At 37.0% G+C, this 20212-nt stretch overlaps 2 protein-coding genes and 1 long non-coding RNA gene across 3 annotated transcripts in view; 2 read left to right on the top strand and 1 right to left on the bottom strand.

Moving 5' to 3' along the window:
• The window catches only part of LOC135214970 (small ribosomal subunit protein eS19-like), a 17165-nt gene extending 1422 nt beyond the window's left edge, over nucleotides 1-15743 (top strand). Inside the window, exons 2-5 of the mRNA XM_064249470.1 lie at nucleotides 10898-10971; nucleotides 11124-11166; nucleotides 14034-14160; nucleotides 15504-15743. Of these exons, the coding sequence (XP_064105540.1) occupies nucleotides 10898-10971; nucleotides 11124-11166; nucleotides 14034-14160; nucleotides 15504-15727 (468 nt within the window). The 3' untranslated portion in view covers nucleotides 15728-15743. The remainder of the gene's footprint in view (nucleotides 1-10897; nucleotides 10972-11123; nucleotides 11167-14033; nucleotides 14161-15503) is intronic.
• The window catches only part of LOC135214996 (uncharacterized), a 262394-nt gene that overhangs the window by 159400 nt on the left and 82782 nt on the right, over nucleotides 1-20212 (bottom strand). The window lies entirely within an intron of this gene.
• Nucleotides 17936-20212, top strand: part of LOC135215024 (uncharacterized) — an 18173-nt gene continuing 15896 nt past the window's right edge. Inside the window, exon 1 of the long non-coding RNA XR_010314541.1 lies at nucleotides 17936-18081. This is a non-coding gene — a long non-coding RNA (uncharacterized LOC135215024). The remainder of the gene's footprint in view (nucleotides 18082-20212) is intronic.

The raw sequence follows: 20212 nt of genomic DNA, 5'->3' as shown, positions 1-20212 counted from the left end.
GAAATTAAGGCCAAATTTTAAGATTTAAACAGGTACTGAAAAGGGTGGCCTACTGCAGTGGAAATCTCACCAAAACGCTTTAGAAATTTTTACTTACAACTAAAAAATGTTTCGAAGATTGACACTATCTGATGTTTACGGAGTCGCTTGTGTCAACAAACTTCCCATTTCATGTGCTAAACTGCACACCACTTGTACCCATAGACGCTGGGGCACTTTCATCACAACAATCGTAAACCCCACTCTTACCAGCACTTATTCGTACTTATTCAAGGGGACTACGCATTCTTTGCGGCGTTTTGCGCTCTTCAATTGTTTATCAGTGTTTGTCAATTGGTATGTGTTTTACCCCCCAAACAGGTATAAGACTTACACAAAACGGGGAAATAAGTGAAATTAGCGTATCTATTTGTAGTATAGGGTAGAACATCACGCAGGCCACCTACAATCAATACAAAGCCACCCTCCGAAAAAGTACATTATAACGCGTCCTGACACCCGAGATGGGCATCAGTCGCGACTTGTTGTTGGTGAGAAACGGAGCTAAAGACCTCTACTCTCCTTTCGAAGTAAGTATTTTCTCCAAAGTTAGAAATTAAGGCCAAATTTTAAGATTTTAAACAGAGGGTACTGAAAATGGCGCCCACGGCAGTGGAAAATCTCACCAAAAACGCTTTAGAAATTTTACTTACAACTAAAAATGTTTTCGAAGATTGACGCCATCTCGATGTTTACGGAGTCGCTTGTGTCAACAAACTTTCCATTTGCCTGTGATAAATCCGCACCACCACTTGTACCCACAGACGCTGGAGCACTTTTATCACACAATCGAAACACGATTTCTCACCAACAACAAGCCAGGCGTAAACAGCTGTTTGGTAGAAGATGACGAGAAGCGTGCTCTTGGCTAATAAATAAGTGTAAAAACATCATATTTTACATATTTTATGATGATTAATTTGAAAATATTCGTTATTGAAAAAGTAACTCGACTCTGACTCAAATTTAAGTAATTATTTTTCTGAATTAGAACGTTCTTTCAAGTTCTGTATTATGACGTCACGACTCTTGACTTTCATACCTATTTGTAAATAATTGCTATACTCAACTGTCATTGCAGAACAGTTTACCAGTTATTCATGCAGATTGTTATCAGCTATACATGTAATTGTTTATAATCGTAATGCGCATATATATCTTTATTTACTTTTTGGATATATAAAGATTTTTTACTGCTGGATTATCGCCGTAGTGTGACGCAATCGTTTTCGGTCCATGGGCCTCTGTTTGTTTTCGCACCATAAGAAATTATGGGGCCGAATTTGCAATGACCAGAAAGTCGTTAAAAGAGGAAAGTTAGCATTGAGGGGCATATGTTTTGACTGAGAAAAATACAAATTTATTCAATAGCTAGCTTGTAATAACTTGGTTATAAAAAACTTGATTGACAACTAAAGCAGCATGTCTACTATGGGTTTCAGAGACAGTGCAAAGCAGGTTTTTGGGCAATACCTATTTCTGTAACGAAACACTCTTAACAGAACGAGATTTTGTCTATGTGCATTACACCCAGTGCCGTAATTTATAAGGGTATCGTGAATCACTAATCGTAAAGAATAACGACACTTGTCCTTGTACCAAGAGACAAAACTCCATTATGCAGAAATGGATACGAACACGCGAAAAAGCTCCACCTACCCTCTCCCCCCCCCCCCCCCCTCCGCCATCGCCTTTTCTTCTTCGTTCCTCCGCCTTCCTTCTCTCTCTCTCTCTCTCTCTCTCCTCTCTCTCTCTCTCTCTCTCTCTCTCTCGCTCTCTCTCTCTCTCTTGCCATTCGGTATGTTTTGTCTGACCCTCCAAACTGGGTATAAGACACTACACAAAACGTTGAAATTGGTGAAATTAGGCTATGTATTGGAAGTATATATACTAAATATTAAAGCAATTTTTTATCATTATTTGCATTACTATGACAAACTAGAATTCATGGAAACAGTTTATAACCTGTTAAGCGTCACCCACGTAATAATACGTTTACCGCGATCTACTCGGTAGCGCCTTCAAACGGGATATTACGTTCAAGACTTTAACTGTGCTTGTCAAGCCGTCAGCCCTGTATAATACGTTTACTCATATAGAAAGAGTAGGAACATCATTTGGTAACACTCTCACACATGGGAAACTTATTTCCAGCCTGGCAACTCTTTCCTGGTGGTCGCTTATGCTAGAAAACTGCCTGTCCCTGTTGGTTTTCTTTCAATACGCTTCCGGGCGTTTATCGAGACAAATTGGATTTCGCGTCTTTCACAACTGAATGTCCCAAAGAGGAGACGTATTTTCTTCAGGTGAGATCAATCAAATACTGGATGAGAGTGTGATATTGATAACCTATTTGATGATGAGAGCTCTAGTTCTGATCCTCCAGTGATGATACAAACTTTCTTCCTTCCAATTGCGGGAGTGAAGATGACTTTTCTTTGCCGAGTGACTGGACTCCGAGAGAGAGAGAGAGACGAGAGAGAGAGAGAGAGAGCCAGAGAGAGAGAGAGAGAGAGAGAGAGGAGAATTTCCTACAGTTAATTACAGTATGAATAACAAGCATAAAAATCAAATTAACTTTGAAAAACTATCATCAGTGCTATGATCGCTGATTACAAAAAAGCGTGACGGTACGTTAGCAGCGAGCTCATCAGGGCGGACGCTTAACAGGATAATAATGGAACGGCGTATGTGTGAAGCCTCCACTAATGTGACAACGATGATTTTTGCCATTCTTAGCATGCAAACATTAAAGCATGCAACATTAAAGGTTACATTTATTTCTGGCATACGATTATTAAAGAAATTAAAATACTAATAAAGACTGAAATCAATGAAAAGTGCTAGCAAAAAAAAAAAAAAAAAAAACGTAGTCGTTCCTCTGCACTTTTCCGTATTCGTTCCTCTATGGTTTTCGTCAGCCAGATTTTTTTTTGGGGTTTAACAGCAAAATTCGTTAGAAACATTTGATTTTATCTACTTTAGAAATATCTGTAATTTTTCGGGGTAATTTGGTTGCAAAAAAGGGATAATATACATGTTATTAAATCAAAATTTTTAAATAAGTAAATTTAAACTAAATAACGAGTAAAGTAAACAGTTTAGGGAATAAAACTTTGCAGTTTTGTTGTCTGTCGTCGTCTGCTGTTCGAAATTGTGTTTATGGCGCGCGCGCTTAGAAACCAGGAACAGCAACGGGTTTAAAGTGCAATGTGGAGTGAACTGAGACCAAAATGTGTATAATAACATCAAATAAGCACTGTGGAGTTTCAGTTGTGATGGCAGTAAGGATAAAAACCGCCGATTACAAGGTAGAATGAATTCAGTTCCAACCATAACCACCCCGGGAATAACAAGTTTCATACTTTCACTAATATAGGCAACAAAATGTTGTTTTATTGTGCTGATTACAACTGCAATCTTGAGTAAGATCAATAAACGTTACATACATACGCTAACATTGTTCAAATGAGTGCTGGAAGGCTGGGGAGATGGTGGCCGTCACTGATGAGAACCGTCCATGCAAACGTAGCCGCCATATTGGATTTCAAAACTGCCTTGAAAACATATTTACGAAGAGGCTCACATGCTTATTTTAGTTCGTATGGGGCTTTCATATATCACAATATGTTGACGAAACTTCAGTCTTTTAAATGGTATGCTTAGAGTTGCAATTGTATTCATGTTTCACCAATTAAATATCGAGTGAATAAGACCCGTCTACCGTGATGAGGGTTGGCCTGTCGTGATGTTTCCCCCTATATACATATTAGAGCAATTTTTATCATTACTGCATTACTATGGACAACTAGAATTCATCGAAACAGTTTGTAAATGCATCGGCGTATGTGTGGGACGCTCCACTAGATTGGCAACGATGAGCCATTTTTCCTCACGTCGTCTGCTCGTAAGTATACATCCGAAACATTTGTAAGGGGGGTTTTTGGGGGGTTAATTTGGTTGCAAAAAAGGGATAATGGACATGAATTAAATAAACATTTTGAAGTAGAGTTAAACTAAATATTGAGTAAAGTAAACAATTAAGGGAATAAAGCTTTGCATCTCATAATCAGTGTTGTCGTCTGCTGCTCGTAACTTTGTTTACGGAGTGAGTGCTTAGGAAACACGAACAGCAATGTGGTTCGAGTGCACTGTGGAGTGAATTAAGACCAAAATGTGTATAATTACAATCAAATAAGCACTGTGGAGCTTCAGTTGTGATGGCAGTAAGGATAAAACCACTGATTACAAGGTAAGAATGAATTCAGTTCCAACCATAACCCCGGGAATAACAAGTTTCATTCTTTCACTAATATAGGCAACTAAATGTTGTTTTATTGTGCTGATTACAACTGCAATCTTGAGTAAGATCAATAAACGTTACATACATACGCTAACATTGTTCAAATGAGTGCTGGGAAGGCTGGGGAAAGATGGTGGCCGTCACTGATGAGAACCGTCCATGCAAAACGTAGCCGCCATATTGGATTTCAAAACTGCCTTGAAAACATATTTTACGAAGAGCTCACATGCTTATTTTAATTCGTATGGGGCTTTCATATATCACAATATGTTCACGTTTCACCAATTAATATATCGAGTGAATAAGACCCGTCCACCGTGGATGAGGGTTGCCTGTCGTGATATTCTACCCTCCCTTTTCTCCAAAGTTAGAAATTAAGGCCAATTTATTTTAAAGCATTAAACAGAGGGTAGTGAAAACGGTGTCCAACGCAGTGCAAATTTCACCAAAACACGTTCAACATTTTTACTTACAACTCGAAATATTTAGAAGATTGACGCCATCTCGATGTTTACGAGTCGCTTGTGTCAATAAACTAACCCATTTCCTGTGATAAATCCCCACAACACTTGTACCCACAGACGCTGGGGCACTTTCATCACAACAATCGGAAAACGGCCCCTCACCGAGTAAACAACTGTTTTGGTTGAAGACGACGACGAAGCATGCACTTCGATAATTTTTTAAATAGGGTAAAACACCAGCGACTACCAACCCTTATCACGGTGTACAGGTCTTATTCACTCTATATTTAAATGGTGAAACAAGAATACAATTACAACTCCAAGCATACCATTCAAAAGATAGAAGTTTCGTCAACATAATGTAATATATGAAAGCCCCATACGAACAAAGATAAGCATGTGGCGCTCTTCGTAAAATATTTTTTCAAGGCAGTTTTGAAATTCAATATGGCGGCAACCATGGGATGTACCGGTTTTGAACAGTGACAAAAATCATCTTTCCCAGCAATCATTTGAACAATGTTAGTGTATATATGTAACGTTTATTGATCTTACTCAAGTTTGCAGTTGTAATCAGCACAATAAAACAACATTTTGTTGCCTATATTAGTGAAAGTATGAAACTTTTTATTCTTGGGGTCATGGTTTGAACTGAATTCATTCTTACCTTGTAATTGGTGGTTTTTATCCTTACTGCCATCACAACTGAAACTCCACAGTGCTTATTTGATTGTTATTATACACATTTTGGTCTCGGTTCACTCCACATTGCTCTTTAAACCCGTTGCTGTTGCTGGTTCCTAGGTAGAATATCACGACAGGCCAACCCTCATCACGGTGGACGGGTCTTATTCACTCGATTTAATTGGTGAAACATGAATACAATTGCAACTCTAAGCATACCATTTAAAAGACTGAAGTTTCGTCAACATATTGTGATATATGAAAGCCCCATACGAACTAAAATAAGCATGTGAGCTCTTCGTAAAATATGTTTTCAAGGCAGTTTTGAAATTAATATGGCGGCTACGTTTTGCATGGACGGTTCTCATCAGTGACGGCCCCACCATCTTTCCCCAGCCTTCCCAGCACTCATTTGAACAATTTTAGCGTATGTATGTAACGTTTATTGATCTTACTCAAGATTGCAGTTGTAATCACCACAATAAAACAACATTTAGTTGCCTATATTAGTGAAAGTATGAAACTTGTTTATTCCCATGGGGTTATGGTTGGAACTGAATTCATTCTTACCTTGTAATCAGTGGTTTTTATCCTTACTGCCAATCACAAACTGAAACTCCACAGTGCTTATTTGATTGTAATTATACACATTTTGGTCTTAATTCACTCCACAGTGCACTCGAACCACATTGCTGTTCGTGTTTCCTAAGCACTCACTCCTCCGTAAACAAAGTGACGAGCAGCAGACGACAACAATGATTAATGAGATGCAAAGCTTTATTCCCTTCTAATTGTTTACTTTACTCATATTTAGTTTAACTCTACTTCAAAATGTTTATTTAATTCATGTCCATTATCCCTTTTTGCAACCAAACTTAACCCCCCAAAATTACAAATGTTTTCGGATGTATACTTACGAGCAGACGACGTGAGGAAAAATGGCTCATCGTTGCCAATCTAGTGGAGCGTCACACATACGCCGATGCATTTACAAACTGTTTCGATGAATTCTAGTTGTCATAGTAATGCAGTATGATAAATTGCTCTAATATGTAATATATACTACAAATAGATACGCTAATTTCACTTATTTCCCCGGTTTTGTGTAAGTCTTATACCTAGTTTGGAGGGTAAACACATACCAATTGACAACACTGATAAACAATTGAAGAGCGCAAAACGCCGCAAAGATGCCGTAGTCCCCTTGAATAAGTACGAATAAGTGCTGGTAAGAGTGGGTTTACGATTGTTGTGATGAAAGTGCCCAGCGTCTATGGGTACAAGTGGTGTGCAGATTTAGCACATGAAATGGGAAGTTTGTTGACTCAAGCGACTCCGTAACAAATCAAGATAGCGTCTATCTTCGAAAACATTTGTAGTTGTAAGTAAAAATTTCTAAAGCGTTTTGGTGAGATTTCCACTGCGTAGCCACCACCCTTTTCAGTACCCTCTGTTTAAATCTTAAAATTTGGCCTTAATTTCTAACTTTGGAGAAAATACTTACTTCGAAAGAGTAGAGGTCTTTAGCTCCGTTTTTCAACCAACAAGAAGTCGCGACTGATGCCCATCTCCGGTGTCAGGACGCGTTATAATGTACTTTTTCAGAGGGTGGCTAAATACCTCGAGTTGTAAGTAAAAATGTTGAACGCGTTTTGGTGAGAATTGCATTACGTTTGAGACCGTTTTCAGTACCTTCGAAAGAGTAGAGGTCTTTAGCTCCATTTCTCACCAACAAGTCGCGACTGATGCCCATCTCCGATGTCAGGACGCGTTATAATGTACTTTTTTTGAGATTGTACACGCTGACGGAACATGGTCCACTCTGTACCCTACGGTTATTTACCCTACCTAAATAGTAAAACATCAATATTTTACATATTTATGATGATTACCTAATATGAAAATATTCGTTATTGAAAAAGTAACTCGATTCTGACTCAAATTTAAAGTAATTATTTTTTGGAATTAGAATGTTCTTTTAAGTCCTGTATTATGACGTCACGACATCTTGACTTTCGTGCCTATTGTAAGTAATTGCTTTACTCAACTTTCTTGCAGAACAGTTTTACCAGTTATTCATGCAGATTATCAGCTCTTCATGTATTTGTTATAATCGTAATGCGCATATATATCTTTATTATTTACATTTTGGATATATGAAGATGTTTACTGCCGAATTATCGCCATAGTGTGACGCATCGTTTCGGTCAATGCGCCTGTTTTTCGCACCATAACGAAATTATGGGGCCGAATTTGCAATGACCAGAAAGTCGTTAAAGAGGAAAGTTGGCATTGAGGGGCATATGTTTTGATTGAGAAAAATACAAATTTATTCAATATCTACCTAGCTTGTAAAAATACTTGATTACAAAAAACTATTGACAACTAAGCAGCATACTTACTATGGGTTTCAGCGACAGTCCAAGCACGTTTTTGGGCAATACCTATTTCTGTAACGAACACACTTATCAGAACGAGATTTTGCTATAGTGCATTACACCCAGTGCCATAATTTATAAGGGTATCGTGAATCACTAATCGTAAAGAATAACGACACTTGTCCTTGTACCAAAGATACAAAAACTCCATTATGCAGAATGGATACGAACACACGTATAAAGCTCCACCTATCCCCCCCCCCCCCCTTCCACCCATCCACCGCCACCTCCCTCTCCCATCCGTTCCTTCGCCTTCTTTTCTCTCTCTCTCTCTCTCTCTCTCTCTCTCTCTCTCGGGGTCTTCGTCTCTCTCTCTCTCTCTTGCCAATGCAGTATGTGTTGACCCTCCCAAACTGGGTATAAGGCTACACCACAAAATGTTGAAATTGGTGAAATTAGGCTATGTAGTTGGAAAGGTATATATGCATAAATATTAAAGCAATTTATTATTATTCTCTCTCTCTCTCTCTCTCTCTCTCTCTCTCTCTCGCTCTCTTCTCTCTCTCTCTCTCTCTCTCTCCTCTCTCTCTTCTGCCAATCAGTATGTGTTGACCCTCCAAACTGGGTATAAGGCTACAACACAAAATGTTGAAATTGGTGAAATTAGGCTAGGTATTGGAAGGTATATATGCATAAATATTAAAGCAATTTTATTATTATTGCATTACTATGACAACTAGAATTCATGGAAACAGTTTATAATAAGAATTGGCGTATGTGTGAAGCCTCCACTAATGTGGCAACGGTGATTTTGCCATTCTTAGCATGCAACACATTAAAGGTTACATTTATTTCTGGCACACGGTTATTAAGAAAGTTCAAAATACTAATATTAGACTGAAATCAATGAAAAATGCTAGCAAAAACAAAAAAGCCAAAAAAAAAAAAATGTATATAATCCGCTTATCCGTAGTCGTTCCTCTATGGTTTTCGGCAGCAGATGTACGAAGACGTTAGAAACATTTGATTGTATCTACTTTAGAAATATCTGTAATTTTTTTGGGTAATTTGGGTGCAAAAAAAAAGGAATAATATATATGGATTAAATTAAAATTTTAAATAGCAAAGTAAATTTGAACTAAATAACGATAAAGTAAACAATTTAGGGAATAAAACAAATTTGCAGTTTCGTCGTCTGCTTTTCCTAACTGTGGTTGTGGGGCGCGCTCTTAGGAACCAGGAACAGCAACTTGTTTAATGTGCAGTGTGGAGTGAATTGAGACCAAAATGTGTATAATAACTATCAAATAAGCACTGTGGAGTTTCAGTTGTGATGGCAGTAAGGATAAAAACCACCGATTACAAGGTAAGAATGAATTCAGTTCAAACCTTGACCCCAGGAATAAAAAGTTTCATACTTTCAGTAATATAGGCAACAAAATGTTTTTTATTGTGTTGATTACAACTGCAAACTTGAGTAAGATCAATAAACATTACATACATAACGCTAACATTGTTCAAATGATTGTTGCTGGGAAGGCTGGAAAGATGATTGTCGTCACTGATCAGAAATCTGTACATCCCACGGTAGCCGCCATATTGGATTTCAAAACTGCCTTGAAAACACATATTTTACGAAGAGCGTCACATGCTTATTTTAGTTCGTATGGGGCTTTTCATATATCACATTATGTTGACGAAACTTCTATCTTTTGAATGGTATGCTTGGAGTTGTAATTGTATTCTTGTTTTCACCATTTAAATATCGAGTGAATAAGACCTGTCCACCGTGATAAGGGTTGGTAGTCGCTGGTGTTTCCCACACTGATTTCACTTATTTCCCCGGTTTTGTGTAAATCTTATACCCAGTTTGGAGGGTAAACACATACCAATTGACAACACTGGTAAACAATTGAAGAGCGCAAAACGCTGCAAAGAATGCCATAGTCCCCTTGAATAAGTGCTGGTTAGAGGTCGGGGTTTCGATTGTTGTGATGAAAGTGCCCCAGCATCTATGGGTATAAGTGGTGTGCGGATTTAGCACAGGAAATGGGAATTTTGTTGACACAAGCGACTCCGCAAACATCAAGATGGCATCAATCTTCGAAATATTTGTAGAGTTGTAAGTAAAAACTTTGAAAGCGTTTTGGGGTTGTGGGCACTGCGTTGGCCACCCTTTTCATCATCCTCTGTTTACATCTTGAAATATGGCCTTAATTTCTAACTTTGGAGAAAATACTTACTTCGACAGGAGAGTAGAGGTCTTGAACTCCTGTTATCATCACCAACTACTCATGACTGATGACCATCTCCGGTGTCAGGATGTGTTAAAAGTACTTTTTCGGAGGGTGGCCAGCCTCAGTAGTCGGTGAGTTGGAGTTGGCCAGTCCACGCGGTTGTTTACCCTATGTGGAAAAAAAATAAGTATCTTAGTTTAACCAGACCACAGCTGATTAACAGCTCTCCTAGGGCTGGCCCGAAGGATTAGATATTTTTATGTGGCTAGGAACCAATTGGTCACCTAGCAACGGGATCTACAGCTTATTGTGGGATCCAAACCACACTATATTGAGAAATGAATTTCTATCACCAGAAATAAATTCCTCTGATTCCGCGTTGGCCGAGTCGGGAATCGAACTTCGGACCACCGGATTGGCAGCCGAGCGTGAAAACGCCACATCGTCCAGCGAGAAACTGATATATGTGGAAAATCATTTCATTTTTATCATGAAAAATATGGAAAAAGTTCCTTGTTAATTAAACGGTAAATTACCTGTTTGCACATGGTAAAATGCTGTTACCCTTGTAATGTGAACCATGGTGACAGGCAGAATTAGAATTTGGGTGTGGTATGCCATATCAAGGTGCCTCTTCATTGCTCTTGGTTTGCCTGTTTAATTTTAGTAGATACAAGTATGGTGTGATATTACGGTAGTTTTAAAGGTTAAATAGTTCTCAGTATTGTAATATTCTGTAATGTAAGTACTTCTTGCAGTTGGTAATTAATTTTTATTTTTTGTCTCCTGCAGTCCTCACCTGATGCCAACGTTAAAGACGTGAACCAGCAGGCGTTCACAAAGGCTTTTGCCGAATTTCTGAAGAAGTAAGTGGTTCTCTACTATTTAAGTCACATGAGGATCATTTGTCTTTCATGCTTATATCATCAGAGATAAGATGCAGTAGTTTAAGTGTTCCAGTGCATTTATTTTTGTACACTTATTTTTATTTTGTTTAGAGTATCATTTTTATTTTCAGGTCCGGTAAAGTCAAGGTTCCTGACTGGTCAGATCTTGTAAAGGTATGAACTATATTGACACTTATTAGTACATTTATTTATACATACATAGGGCTTTTGTATCATAATTTAGGTAGAAAGTACCCTACAGTAGTGTCAAGTATTCTGCCAGGATTTCATTGTGATACTGTACTGTTGTAGTAAAGTTCAGGTCAATGTACAGTAGTGGTGGTCAACACTGTAAGGAAGTTTGATCACCTTATTGTGATGCTTGGTTGTAACAACTGGTTAAATGTAATAGAGACCTTTTTATTAGTATTGTGCAGTAAATAGATGGTATGCTTTTAGATGGTTTCTGGGTTCACTTGTTTCAAGTTCCAAGTTGTAATCAGCCAAATTGGCTCCAAGGCAATAATGTTGCTTAGCTAAGAAATCTCCCCCCTCCCCCCCCCCCCAAGAAAAAAATCTCATCTTATTAAAAAATTTTGTGTTTAAATGCAAGGGGAGGTGCTATTCTATTTGAGGGATAGTCTCCCCACCCCCCCCCCACCTCTTCAAATATCCAAGTTTATGTTGGAATGAAATGGCTTAGAATTGAACATTGTTCCTGTTATTGTAGTATAATTTGATACCAGTGACTCACAGATTAGAATTTGGCCAAAGTAGCTACTTATAGGAATGGCAGAAATTACAAAATTAGGCGTAATGGTAAGAAATAACCAAAGGTAATTAGTAGAAAGTAAAATAAAGAAAGCAGTGCATCTGGTATGAAGGGATACAACAGAGAACCTTCAGTACTATCTACAAGGATTGTAGCATGGCTAAGTGAATTTTTGTCCATGATTGAATCCCTTGTTATATCAAGATTTCTAAGTGGCTCAGTGGTGTACTGTGAGTATAATTCATGGCTCCATACTTAAGCTAACATATGAGGTTGAAATAAAGCAGTAGGAATTGTCTATTGTTTAGCATTTTAATGTAACAATAAAAGTACTAAGAACCAAAGCACAGGTATTGAGAAGGGGAAGATTAATTGTCCAAAAGATTTTAGTTCCCAGTAGTTTTATTTTAAAGAAAGCTGACTATGCTGCCATTTTGAAGATAACTATTATATGCCTTTTTGCCAGAGAAATTATAAATGTCGTTTCCAGTGATACATACATCACCGTTACGTCACTAGTATTTAAAAATGTGTAGGGAAAAGTAAGAATAAGTGTATGAAAAAAGTAAGTAAATAGTTATAAGGATTTTGGTTGGGACAGATTTCATGAATTCTCTCTCTCTCTCTCTCTCTCTCTCTCTCTCTCTCTCTCTCTCTCTCTCTCTCTCTCTCTCTCTCTCTCTCTCTCTCTCTCCCATTCACACTTGCATGTGAGATATAATTAAAGCATCCCACTACTAGACCACCTGATGCTATCCTTGACATAAAAATATATTTGATTACTGCTCTCTAGAGGTAATGTGATCAAAATCTCATGCTGGTTAATTGGTAATTGACAGGCAGGAAAAAATATTTTTAAAATAACCAGACTTTTTAATAGCAGATATTTTAACTTGAGATCTGTATTGTACGTACTGCATTCGGTTTTTTCAAGGGCAGATTGAGAATAACAAATTTGCCGGAACAGTCGGTGGATTTCTTTACTAAGCATTGGTTTGATAGATGAGATATTGCCTAGAAAGGTTTTGCACCATAAAGAACATGTTGAGCTGCTAGATGGTGATTCAGATTAACTTATGACACATTAGTGTGTAAAAAATCATAGCCTTTGGAGTTCACAAGTCTTGGACTTTACTGTTGATAACCAAGGCCTTGAGTACATGGTTACCATTTACTTGTAACTGTGTTATTAGCTCTTGGGATATTAAATTTTCTTTTAGTGTTGTAATGTACAATTCAAGTTGTACTTTATCATTTCTAAGAAAGACATTTTGACTAATTCAGGAAATTTTATTTTACAGTATACTAGTTGTAAATTGTTTTCAGAGTAAGGACTGCTTTTATCTATATAGTTTGATTGTTTTTTAGTATCACCTAAAATTAGTCTTGTGGAATCCATTGGTGGTTGGACTTTGTAATGGAGTTCAGAGTTACTGCACTCTGTGGATAATCTGATCAAAATCTCTTGCTGGTTAATTGGTAATTGGCAGACAGAGTGTTGGAACAGTCAGTGGATTTCTTAACTAAGCATGGGTTTGATAGATGAGATATTGCCTAGAGTGGTTTTGCATCATAAAATATTTGAGCGGGCAGATGGTGATTCAAATTTTCTTATGGCACGCATAAGTGCAGTGGTTCCCAACCTTTGTCACTTTGAGGAAACCTTGAGACAATTTTTCTTATCCCAAGGTAGCATTTGTAATACTTACCTTTAGTAGAACTGAAGAAAAAAATCTTGCACGATATGCTATGATGAAAAAAAAAAAATTATAGGCCTACAATTTCTCACGGCTTGTTTAAAAAAAGCAACAAATAAATAAAAAATAATCAAATAAAACATGAATTCTCACAGAACCCTGGTGGGGGATGGCTGCATTAGTGTGTAACAAATCATAGCCTTTGGATTTCACAAATTTGGACTTTACTGTTGATCAACCAAGGCCTTGAGTACATGGTTACCATTTACTTGTAACTGTGTTATTAGCTCTTGGGATATGAAATTCTCTTTTAGTGTTGTAATGTACAGTTAAAGTTGTACTTTATCATTTCTAAGAAAGACATTTGACTATTTCAGTAAATTTTATTTTAACAGTATAGTTGTAAATTGTCTCTATAGAGTAAGGACTGCTTTTATCGATATAGTTTGATTATTCAATATGTACCAGATTTTATTGTATTCCCATGCATAAATACCAATTTTCAATCTGATTATTAGTTTCCTTTATTTTTGTCCATGTTTATTTCTTATGTATTTTGTTTTCCCTTTCAGACAGCAAGATTCAAAGAGTTGGCTCCTTATGATGATGATTGGTATTACACTCGTGTTGCGGCCATTGCCCGTCACATTTACATGCGCTCCCCAGTTGGTGTAGGTACCATTAGGAAGATTTATGGAGGTGAGTAATTGGGAAGATTGTTGGGGGATTGGGTCAGTATAAAGGTCCTTGCTCAGTTGAATTGTAATTTGATAAAAATGTGTTCTCAGTAGACACTGCTGTATAGTTAGTTAAGTGGGCCTCTACTGAATTACCAGTTCCCCAGTTGATAGTGGTGTTGTAACTACTAATCCACTTTGGAGGCAAGACACAGGAATGATTAGTAGAAATTTCTTCTATCTTTCAAACCAGTGAACAAAAGAGGTCATCAATCTCACAAAAGAAAGAATAAACATGCAAAGCAGAAAAAGTCAAATTCTGAGACTGATCAGTTTATCCTTTGCACTGTTTAACAGTGTGAAATTCTTAATCTTTGTTTGAAAGTTAGAAAAACCAGTATGTTCACATTACCATATCTTTACAAAATAGGTAAATTTTAGACCTAGCTATTGCATCACTTTTAAAAAAAAGTTTCCATGATGTTTTTCCCAACTAAAAGATTGTTCCAAATCCACAAGGTTTAAATGTGGGAGTGTAAGATGTTTTTCCTGCCGAATGTTGATAATGATTCTTCAGTGAAGGTGTCATGATTTAAAAAAAAAATAAAAACTGTCGTTATCATGAGCTTTTTAAGACAATATTCGACAGATCGTTAATGGGATTCTGTTACATTTTGCATAAGATCACCAAATGATCACCAAAATTGAATACTTAAATACTTTAGGGCAGAATAAGGAAGTATTGTAGATTTTGAAGTAGTATTTACATTCTGTACAAAAGATATGCAGTTGCACACCAACTGGAAAGGTATAAGAAGTACAATGTACTGAGTAGTAAGTTGGTATTTATTTCCATGGATTTTAGTTATTGCATTGCATACCCAAGTAATTGTATCCAAAAACTTGGTATGACTAAACTATGTCGTGAATGATGTGTAATAAAAAAAATAAAAATGTGAAAATGAGTCATTAGTGAGTACTGATGAAAGTTACCAATGTATTCAACAACCATCATATGTTAAATTGCACGTTTATCACACCATGTCAACTCAGTGGTACATTATTGCAAGTGTCGGAGGCAGTACTGTTGGTATTCCTTTTTTGTGGTCTGTATGGCTAACTCAGGGGATTGTCTCAGGTACAGGGTAGGGGTTTTCTGTCAAATACAATTTTCAGTGTAATTGGATGAAAACCATTCATTGCTTAACACTACAGTACTCTAAAACTATAACATGTTTTAATCATTTGTCATTGCCAGTATATAGTATACATGCGGGGTAAATTTTTTTTAACTCATTTTTTTTTTTTTAGATGTTTAGTTGTTGAGTAAGTTTGCTCAAATGTTTGGTGGTTTTTCTCCTGCAGGACGCAAAAGGAACGGGACTGCACCCTCACACTTCTGCCGTAGCTCTGGTACAGTTGCCCGCAAGGCTTTACAAACGCTGGAAACTTTAAAACTAGTTGAAAAGGCACCTAATGGTGGTAGGAGGCTGACATCGCAGGGCCGTAGGGATCTTGACCGCATTGCTGCTCAGATGAAGGCAAATGCCAAGGCTAAGGCTGTACCTGCTGTCATTGGAGCTGAATAAAGTTCATTTATAAGAATTCTGTGTCTTATTTACATTATCATTATCTCTAGTTAAAATACAATATTTCAAAGTAATAGTTAATAAAATACAATATTTCAAAGTAATAGTTAATAAAATACAATATTTCAAAGTAATAGTCATTAACTACATTTGATGATAGATATTACAGAATTTAAGTGGCACGCTATGCTGAGAAAGTTTTTTAAGCAGTTTTTTATCATGTACAGTAACTGAGATTAGCCAAGGGTAGTCATGAGATACATTCTTTGACTGCAAACTTGCTTATCTCACTCACATTTTCTTTATTAACATTTATTGATTGGAATTGAACCCTCTTTACTTCCAAAACAGTTACAAAGGGGTAATGGATTATATTTTGGCCCTATTTCAAAATCAAAATCTCATATCTGCCTATCCTTGATTTGTTGGTGGTTTTCGGCTACCAAGTTGATGTTATTGCTGTTCAAAATGTGAAAATCGTGAAATGTGTTCGGAAGTTAATTTGTTTCATTAATATGGAAGCAAATTCCCAGAAAGTGAACTTTCAAGTAAATTTATTGCTTTTTTTTCACTCGTCATTTTTTAATTTTTAAGATTTTATTGTTAGAGCACCTACTTGATATTAGAAATTACGAAATGGTAGTCTGGTGAAAATATTCTATTGTGAAAGATATCTTGGAACATTAGTGTGCTACAGTAGACCTGGCTGAAATAATAAAAATTAAATGTAAGAGATGCTCAATCAGAAAATAAATCTCGAACCTACACCCCCAACCTGTAAGGGACGACCTTTGGTTGCCCATAAATGAGAGGAACCTAAGGTCTTAACCCTCACGCCCTACATCCACCCCTGCCATACGTGTGTACTGGTGATTGCAAGTCTCTTGGTGGCTTTGGGTTTTATTGTAATATCAAATTTAGCACCTAAGAACTCTTAACATTGCCACCTTGTTCAGTCACTGATTAGGTCATAGAAAGCATCCCGCCACATAAATTTATTTCTGACAATGGAATTCATTTTATGATTACTATTGATTGTGTTCCTATAATGGATCTAATGCTAATTAAACCAAAGATATGATTATGGTGTTAATTTGTAGTAAAGGAAACCCATTCGGGAAATGAACACAACCAAAATAGGTTTACGGGACGGGCTCTAGATCTATCGGTCATATAATTTGTAAATAAGCTAACTGAGGCTGTTCGTATTACAGCCAGTTATTCCATCTGTTAAATGCTTGTTGTGGTACCTGAATGTGAAGAGTGAACGCTAAGAATCCTTAAAACTGCTGAAAAAAATCTATTATTGAAGGGGTCCAGAATCACTTAAAAATTGGTTTGAAGTCCCCTTCTAACATTAAGTAAATACACGTAGATCGGTGGTCTGGAAGGCTTATCCCACTTTACATATAAAGAATTTTGTTCAAGCATGAAGTGATCTGACAGGTTGAATTCAATGCTGACTTACTTGACATATGAAGGTTCATCCAACTGTAACCATTATAAAAGTTATAGTTATATACTAGTAAAATGTTATTGGTGTGTAATTTAGGCTCTGCACATATGTGGTATTATTCAAATACATCGGGAAGGTTATTGATATTGCCCTTCTTGAAAGAACTAAATAGTAATTAAGTCTATTACAATAAAATTCCAACCGTAATTAAGTTTTTACCTACAATATTTACACTACCATTTTTGGGTTATACAAAACTGCTTCCCCTTGATAACATTCATACTGGTGAAAGAAACATGACAGAAATAAAAGTTTCAGATCCAATGAAAAATGTAATGGCAGAGCCATAACTAGGAATTACAAAACTGCCCCAGTGTTGACGCTTAGAGGAAACTGGACCTAAAGCCTATTTTAGTTTGAGAGCGAATGTCAGATTTTTTGTTGATTGTCAATGGCTGCAGTACAAAGGTCACTGGTGAATGTAGGAGGTAAGGTCAAGAGTATGTTTTTTTTGTTACTTATATCTAAAACGTAAATATATGCATCCCTTCACTTTTACCTTTATCAAGGAATAATAGCAGTTTTGTTATCCATTAGAAATAGATAATTTTCATTCTTAAAATTCTTCTGCTGAGAGTTTGGTTGCAGAGTGTGCATTAAAATTATATATATATATATATATATATATATATATATATATATATATATATATATATAATCGAAATTTATAAGCGTACGAGACTACACTGTAAGAGCTTCATGTGTTTTGGTTACGTGTATTGAGTGAAGAAGAAGAAGAAGAAGACAGCCTATGACCAAAACAAGTCGTTTTGTAAATATCGTCTGAACTCACCGAAACAGCCTTGTCCTGGATGTAAATACGAACTTATTACAGCAGGTAAGGTGATAGGACTACCCTTACGTACATCAGCGAGATGCGAATGGACATTGAGGTCATTTCTTCTTAATAGAATGTAAATTAGTAGTAGCTCTTTTATTCAAGAGACCTGTGCCCTACCTACCTACTACCTAGTATACCCTTACCTATGTAGCGTGATGAGGCTTACGTTATGGTAGGTTCATTTACAACAGTTTTTTTTTGCCTAAAGGTTAAAATTACCGAAAGGATCAAAGTACTACATTGACCCATGATTTACCCTAAAGTAGGGCATAGGCTAGGTATAGCGTAGCAAGGCCTACAGACTAGCCTACTAGGGGAAAACACCGCAGTGGATCCATCGTCATCGCGTGGATCAACCATATTCACTCGATATTTAATTGGTGAAACAAGAATACAGTTACATCTTTAAGCATATCATTCAAAAGATTGAAGTTTCTCAACATAATGTGATATAGTATGAAAGCGCCATATGAACTTAAATAAGCATGTGAGGTCTTCGTAAAATATGTTTTCAAGGCAGTTTTGAAATCTAATATGGTGGCAACCACGTGAGGTGTCGTTTTTAAGCACAGCAGAGCCACCATCTTTCCCAGCCTTCCCAGCACTCATTTGAACAGTGTTAGCGTATAGGCTATGGGGTAAACAACCGCAAACGATCCATCCTTATCGCGCTGGCCAGGCCTTATTCCCTCTATATTTAATTGTTTAAATAAGAATACAATTACAACTTTAAGCATACCATTCAAAAGATTGAAGTTTTGTTAACATAATGTGATACCTATATGGAAGCCCCATATGAACTAAAAATAAGCATGTGAGCTCTTCGTAAAATATGTTTTCTAGGGAGTTTTGAAGTCCAATATGGCGGCAATCGCGTGACTGGCCGTTCTAACCACAGACAATCCACCATCTTTCCCAGCCTTCCCAGCACTCATTTGAACAATTAGCGTATATATGTAATGTTTATTGATCTTACTCAAGATTGCAGTTGTAATCAGCACAATAAAACAACATTTTGTTGCCGATATTAGTGAAAGTATGAAACTTTATTCCCGGGGTCATGGTTTGAACTGAATTCCTTTTTACCTTGTAATCGGTAGTTTTATCCTTATTGCCATCACAACTGAAACTCCACAGTGCATATTTTATTGTAATTATACACATTTTGGTCTTAATTCACACCAAATTGCTCTTGAACCACGTTGCTGTTCCTGGTTCCTAAGCACTCACTCCGCAAACACAGTTATGAGCAGCAGACGACTACATGTTTATGAGGTGGAAAGCTTTATTCCCTCAATTGTTTACTTTACTCATTATTTAGTTTAACTTTACTTCAAAATGTTTATTTAATTCTGTCTTTTATCCCTTTTTTTCCTACCAAATTAACCCCCAAAAATTACAGATATTTCTGAAGTACGAGCAGATGACGGCAGAAAGACTCATTGTTGCCAATCTAGTGGAGCTTCACACATACGCCGATGCATTTACAAACTGTTTCCATGAATTCTAGTTGTTATAGTAATGCAGTAATGATAAAATTCCTGTAATATGTATACGTATATACTACAAATAGATATATGACCATCTCTACTGTATTGCCTTTTGCTGTTGCGAGAATTTTCAGATAGAGATATCTCACTAGACTCGTTATCATCTTTCTGTTTACCTCACGGTAACAGAAGTCTGTAGCCTAGTCTTCCGCGTCATCGCACCTACCGCTGCGATGGCGCAGAATGATTTCTTTCAGACATCTGAGTTTGTCTTCTAAGTACATCTCGTAATTCGTAGGTGTGCAGTTATTCTTTGTTCACCCCGAATTGTAGATGAATAACGGAAGACTTCGCCTGTTCCCTATCCTGCCAGTTCTACTTCCAAGTAATAGAAATGTCCTCCCTGATCCAGCCCATGAGAAGCGGTTCTTCAGGCAGTACAATCCCTGTATTTTTATTACTGAAAGGCGCTCCGCTTTCATTGCAAACTCCGACTTCTCACCGAACGGCAATAAAATAGCGGTTTAGCGTTTTCAGTCCTCTGTAAAACAAGAGGGATTAAAGCCGTCTTCACTGGTTGGTGTCATCGACGGGACTTTTACTATGTTCAGAGTCTTGAGAGTTAACTTCTCTCGATT

This window comes from Macrobrachium nipponense, chromosome 19, assembly GCF_015104395.2.
Source record: "Macrobrachium nipponense isolate FS-2020 chromosome 19, ASM1510439v2, whole genome shotgun sequence".
Lineage (NCBI taxonomy): Eukaryota > Metazoa > Arthropoda > Malacostraca > Decapoda > Palaemonidae > Macrobrachium > Macrobrachium nipponense.
Note: the sequence above shows the minus strand (reverse complement) of the source record. Positions and strands in the feature narration are given on the sequence as shown.